Source organism: Nematolebias whitei, chromosome 21 (assembly GCF_014905685.2).
Source record: "Nematolebias whitei isolate Nwh7 chromosome 21, NemWhi1, whole genome shotgun sequence".
Taxonomy (NCBI): domain Eukaryota; kingdom Metazoa; phylum Chordata; class Actinopteri; order Cyprinodontiformes; family Rivulidae; genus Nematolebias; species Nematolebias whitei.
Window position 1 is genome coordinate 24713915 of NC_056518.1, and position 6600 is coordinate 24720514.

Here is a 6600-nt window from a genome sequence, read left to right on the forward strand (position 1 = left end):
TGGAAGCAAAATATAAAAATGAGGGCCATTTTTGACAGATGTTGTTAGGAATAAGTCACAAAACAGTTTTAGGTGTTAATGAGATTTGGGGACAACTGCCCTGAGGAACACCTGTGTGAACAGCAAAACAAACTGTTGCCGCGCTCTCTCTCGTGCGCTCTCCAACATGCGCGCGCCTCTCCATCCCTCCCTCTCCGCCACTTCAAAGCTCCACTTCAAAGTGGGATCAGACACGAGTGGTTGCTCCCGGCCGCAGGTCCCACGCGCCTCGCCGTCATCAGAATGCCTCGAGGATTCTTGGTGAAGAGGAACCGGCGCGGCTCGGCGTCATACAGGGCGCGCAGCGACGGGAAACTCGAGGCGCGCGAGGACGAGAGGAGCGGCGCGCGAGCGGAGGTCCCCGAGCTCGAGGTCTTCCCGTTCCACCGTCCGGATGGAGAACTCCCGGAGTCCAGCGAGGGTCTGGTCAGGGAGGTGTGGAGCCCGCACGTGGAGTCTGCGCTGGAGGCGGAGGCCGAGCGGAGCGCGCAGCTGCCGGACACGGAGGTGGACGTCCTCAGTGTGGACGGAGACTTCCCCTGCTTCTACCCGCCCGCGTGCGACCCGGCTTCAAACGCGTCCCGCAGCCCCGTGCCACCGGTCAGCACGCGGCTGCCGGAGCGACAAGAGGCGGCAGACAGGCGGGACCTGCCGTTCCTGGTGAGACCCGCGCACAGCTCCGCGCCCGCTTCCATGGAGAGGCTCCGTCTGCACGCGCAGCCCTACAGCCACAAGTTCGACCCGAACCTGGCCCGCGTGCACCTGTTCCCCTCACTGACACTGATGGAGCAGGAGCGCGCGGAGAGAAAACGCTCCTTCCTCGACGCGGACCAGAAACTCGTCACGAAGCAGCCCAAGAAACCCAAACCGAACCGGAGGCTGAACTTCGAGGACGAGGTCACCACGTCTCCGGTTCTGGGTCTGCGGATCAAGAAGGAGAGTCCGGAGCTGAGGAGGCCGCGGGAGAAGCCGTCCGGGACTCAGCCCCTCGGGGAGTTCATCTGTCAGCTCTGTAAGGAGGAGTACCCGGACCCGTTCTCCCTGGCCCAGCACAAGTGCTCCCGCATAGTGCGCGTGGAGTACCGCTGTCCCGAGTGCGACAAAGTCTTCAGCTGCCCCGCAAACCTGGCCTCCCACCGGCGCTGGCACAAACCCCGCCCGGCGAACAACCCGGGTCCCGAGGCGACCCGGAGCCAGGCGCTGAAGGAGACCCGGACTCTGGTTCAGGACAAACAGTCCGAGGGCAAAGAGAACGAGCTGCAGCACCACGGCGCGCTGGACAGCTCCGCGCGCGTGCTGCTGCTCCGCCCCGACTGGAACCCGGACCTGCAGCAGCACGTCCGGGCCGCGGACAGCCCCCAGTCCGGACTCCGGCTGCTCAACCCGGACGAGCAGCCGCCGGTACCGTTCCTCCAGTCCTTACCGGAGGAGGAGGTGTACGAGTGCCGCTACTGCGGGAAGAAGTTCCGCCGCCTGGCGTACCTGAAGAAACACCTGGCCGCGCACGAGATGACGGCGCGCGCCTCCCCGCCGCCACCACCTTACAGCCAGACCCAGGTGTTCTTGTGCCACCTGTGCGGCGCGCGCTTCCCGTCGGTGGAGATCAGAGACAAACACCGGCTGTGGCACGCGATGAGGGACGAACTGCTGGTCGGAGGAGGACGCGGCAGAGCGGACGTTTTCCACGCGCGCAGAGAGGAGGGCGGCGTGGAGCGCGAGCCGCACCAGCAGCAGATCTTCACCTGCAAGTACTGTCCGTCCACGTTCTTCAGCTCACCGGGCCTCACGAGACACATCAACAAGTCTCACCCCACGGAGAACCGGCAGGTGATGCTGCTGCAGATGACGGTGCGGCCGTGAAGCTCCCACGATACTTCAACTTACCGAAATATCGATTTTTATTGTTGTTTTTTTCTTTATTTATGGATTCAGACGTGACTGTGCCTTTAATTGGCAACAAAAAAACTTAATTATTTAAAAACAATGTTTGTAAATATCAGTTCACAATTAGAAAACTGGGAACAGAATCAATTTAATGTAAAGTTAATAAAAAAAAACTATTATAACATTTTTAAACTTATGTATATTTTCATACAGAAGTTATTAAAGTTACTACTGCTGGTTAAAATGTTGTCTTTATCAATTTTACCTTTAAGATATTTCCAAAATACCGTTATAACCTTAAAAAATACTGTGTAACTGTAGTTCTATGAAGCCCGTACAGTAATATTTTGATATGTTTTAAGTTAAATGTGTAATTTATTCTAAATTATTGTCAATAAATGTCTGATGGGTGAGCACTGCGTTGTCACTTTTTGCATATCGGGCGTAAAAATGAAAGAAACGAAGGCAGCGGTGCCAGCTACGAACCATTTATTGTTGGATTTCATCGTAACTCTTCAAAACTTTGTGTTTGAAACAGACGTTACACATTGTTTACATAGATTGACAGAAACGGTTTGTGGAGTGTGCAAGCATGTGGCGATGCATGCAGGTAGTACTGGAGCTGAGCCATGCAGCTTGCAAATCAGTAGTTATATACATCAGCAACATTTGTCCCCTCATCAGACAACAAAAAGAAGTTCCTTTTTAAAAACAGCTTTGGAAAACAAGATTTGGTTGCGGCTAATCAGATTATACAGCTTATGAAACATTTTATGTGGAACATTAAAGCAACATAAAGGCTCAAATGATCAATAGAGTTAACCTAAATGGTGTGATATGAAAACTGGGGCAGAGTTTGGGGTTTTTAAAGTGTTACAGCTCCAACTCCAGCTCGGGGCACGCAGCGTCCAACTGATCATTCAAAGAGACAAACAGTGTGCTATATTCAAAAACATAACAGAATATTATTTGGGAAAAAAGAACAAATTTAAGCCGCACATAGAGGACTGAACAAAACTGTATGCAATTTCGTTTTTCTACAGAGAATCCATAAAAAAAGGGAACATAGTTGTGAAAACTGCAAAAACCTGATTTATATTTTCAGATACAAGTCTTACAAATCCACCATCGATCACTTTGTCCATTAAAAAACATTCAAGCAATCATAGACCCAAAATCAGAAATTGATCCAAATAAACCCCATAAATCACAAAAAAATCCAAAAACTTTTAGTCTTTTTTTTTTTAATACTTCCACCCACTTGAAAACTTGGGTAGTCTACTAAACACAGGAGCAGCTTAAATGGTTGATAATAAAAAGAAGAAGTGATGAACTGAGATTCTCTTCTTTATTTATTTTTTTGCTGTTGGTTTGCAGCACATTTTGTTGCCGTTTCCACCCCAGCGTTACGGCTAAAACGGAGTTGGTCAGAAAACTGCCGGGGCTCATTCAGTGACGAGCCAAACTGAAAAACCACCGCCCGAGAACTCACTCGTTGAGACGTCTACAACCTGCAGCGAATATCGTGAGGAAATGTGGCACAGATCAGATTTCTTCTCATTTGTTCTTGGTAACGACGTGTTTGTAAAAGTGAATAAAGTGCAAACTGATCGGGGGTTCTTTTTAAAATCTTATAGTGTCGACCTGTTTTTCTTTATTTTCCTCGTGGTTTGAGGTTAAACTACAGTTTGGCTTTGGCAGCTTCTCTCACACCCTTATATACACAAGCTTCCTCACAATGTACATGTTCTCATACACATCCACGTATCTAATATATATATTTATACTCATACACGTATAGATATACAGAATACAGATTTATAGACAAAAGGACGAAGAGCGACAAGCTGTGGTTTCTTGCTTTGTGGGACAGAAAAATACAGCATATAGTCTCGTTTGGTGAAAACACGATTTACAACAAAAAAATAAAAATAAAGGTAATGAACGTCAGTGCTTGTCCACAGTTTACAATAAAAAGCTAAATAAGTGCCTCCTCTTGAATGTGTTTTAAAGAGGTTTGGAGTGTTTCAGTCTTTGTTTTATTTTTAAGATGAACAATACTTTTATGATTTTCCCACAGAATAAGGGTTAGTTAATGTTCAGTCCAGCTCAGACTGGGAGCGTTTCCTATTTTAAACTGTGTGAACATTTTTTTTTTTTTAAATACACGTTTTTTTTCTTTCTAAAATTTGTTTCTGAATGAAGCGTGAGCGATTTAACTTGTGCGTCTGTCAAAGTTTTATCTCACTAAACATCCTCTAAAACTGTAACACACTAAAAAAAAAAAAAAAAAAGTTGGATTAATATTTGTGCACTTTCTCATATGGCACAGAGTGTTTATGAACTAATCCTGTGCTGTTTCGGTCGTTGGGCAGCTGCAACGTTTAATTTGAAGCCAAGCTGCAGACGTAAACGTATATTTTAGATGTGTGAGTTTTGTGCAGGAAAAAAAAAAGTGTGAAGAACCGGAAGAAGAACATCCTCTGATGTTTCTGTTCAGCCATGAGAAAACTCCAGCGTTCATGTGTATTATTTTAAAGGAAGTAAAGTTTCGTGGTCGGGTGAAGTTCGAGTTTGCGTCTGCGCTCATGTCTTGTTGGCAGATCCAGAGGAGCGTCGCAGCTTCATGGACATCCGGGTCTTGCTAGTCCGAGGAGACATGGGGGACGGCGAGTCGCTCCCGGCCTCCCCAAGAGCCGGACTTTCTCCCCGAAGAATCTCTAGGCAGGAGCCTGAGGAGGGTGGAGAGAGGAGGTGGTGTTGGAGGGGAGAAATGTGATGAGGCGAGGGGATGGTGGAGAAGCAGAAGAAGGATGAGGGAACAACAAAATAATTACATCTCGTCCTATGAAGGCAGACTGCATGGATTCCCAGAGCCACACAGGACAGACGGACAAAAAACCTCCCACACAGACGCACAAACAGGCAGCTACACACAGACAACTAAATATCTACACAAGAGCTAAAGTTACAACGTGTATCATATTTACCTAAAACCACCAGACATGCTCATAAGGCAGACTTAGTGTCAAACCAGCTTAAATTTAATGAACAATGAGCTAAAGATTGACTTTAACCTGCTTTATTTCACATTACTTTAAAAAAAAGTGCAACAACGAGGCCCTGTGTTTTTAAACTCTCGAGTTTAGCTAAAACTTAGAATTAACCAGTAGATAGTTTTAGATTGAAATGTGTAATAATTAAAACAAAAGAGTCCATTTCAAGTTTCCAAAGACAACGCTTTAGCTAAAAAAAAGGAAATGTAATAGCTGAAGGTATTCACTGTTTTTGTGTTTTTATTCTCGACGCCCTCTGATGATGTATTCACACTTTGAAGCAACATTTACTTCAACTGTCAACCAGCTGCTAAAAACGTACATGCTTGTCCAACAGGGGATCGTGCTGACAATGCTACAAACGAGTCAGCTCAAAGATATATATATATATTTTTTTGCAAAAGAAGTTCTGCAACAAACGTTGTGCAGCGCAGCGTTAAAAACAAAACTTTGACTCGGTTGTTGTACCATTCACAGCCGGCATGAAGGACCTTCTGCTTCAGACCTTTTCCTTTCACCCTGAGCTGGTTTGAGCCGTCAGGTGGCTTAGGAACCATAAGATACAAGACACTGTGCTCCTCTGAGGGGGGAGGAGGGGGGAGGAGAGGAAGGAGGAAAAGAGAGAAGGAGAGGGGAGGAGAGAAAAGAGGACAGAAGAAAGGAGAGAAGCAGGAAGGAGAGAAGAGAGCAGAAGAAACAAGAGAGGAGAGGAGAGGGGATGAAAGAGGTGAGGACAGAGGAAAAGAGGAGAAGGGAGGAGAGACGAGAGGATAGAAGAAAGGGGAAAAGCAAGAAGGAGAGAGGAGGGGAGAAGAGTGGAAAGAAGAGAGGAAAGAGGAAAATAGGAGAGTAGAGGAAAGGATGGAGAGGGGAAGTGAGAGGAAAGAAGATAGGACAGAGGAAAGGAGAGAAGCAGGAAGGAGAGGAGAAAACGGGGAAGAAGAGGGGATAAGAGGAGAGAGGAGAACAAAGGAAAGTGGGGAGGAATAAAGAGCGGGGGAGAGAGGACAGAAGAAAGGGGAGTAGCAAAAAGAAGAGGAAAGGAAAGAGGAAAGGATGGGGAGCGGAAGAGAGAGGAGAGGAGGAGAGAATAGAGAAATGAGAAGCAGGAAGGAGAGGGGAGGATAGAGGAGAAGAAATGTAAGGAAAGGGGAGGGGAGAGATGCAAGTAGGAAGATGAGGAGAGGAGGACAAGAAAGAAAAGAGAAGAGAGAAAAACGGAGTGATAGAATTGGGAGGAGAAAGGAGGAGAGTGGAGGAGGAGGGAGGAAAGAATAGGTGAGGTAGGAATTTATTGGAGGAATAAAAAGAATGAAAGAAAAATGTGGATTGAAACAAAACGTCAGAGAAGGAAAAAAGTTTCAGGAGAAACAAGATGAAGGAGAATAAACCGAAAGGAGAAAATGAGGGAAAAGGAAGGAGTAGAGGAAAAACCAAGAGTGGAAAAGAAAAGATAATAAATACAACATTTAAGTAAAACAGAGAGGAAGCGAGAGGAAACAAAGGAGGGAAACAGGAGCAGGAGATTTAGAGAAAAGAAACAAACAAAAAAAAGAATAAAAATCAAGAAAAATAAACATTAAACACACAACAAACAAAATGAAAAACATTAAACACACAA

The 6600-nt window shown here is 46.3% G+C and overlaps 2 protein-coding genes across 2 annotated transcripts in view; one reads left to right on the forward strand and one right to left on the reverse strand.

Moving 5' to 3' along the window:
- Positions 1-282: 282 nt before the first annotated feature.
- LOC119427351 (insulinoma-associated protein 2) lies at positions 283-1899 on the forward strand. The gene has a single exon (XM_037694950.1). It carries the CDS (start codon positions 283-285, stop codon positions 1897-1899), a length of 1617 nt encoding a protein of 538 aa, XP_037550878.1.
- Positions 1900-3205: 1306 nt separating this feature from the next.
- ralgapa1 (Ral GTPase activating protein catalytic subunit alpha 1) overlaps positions 3206-6600 on the reverse strand; it is a 71338-nt gene continuing 67943 nt past the window's right edge. Inside the window, exon 46 of the mRNA XM_037694951.1 lies at positions 3206-4655. Coding sequence (XP_037550879.1) covers positions 4510-4655 — 146 coding nt within the window. The 3' untranslated portion in view covers positions 3206-4509. The remainder of the gene's footprint in view (positions 4656-6600) is intronic.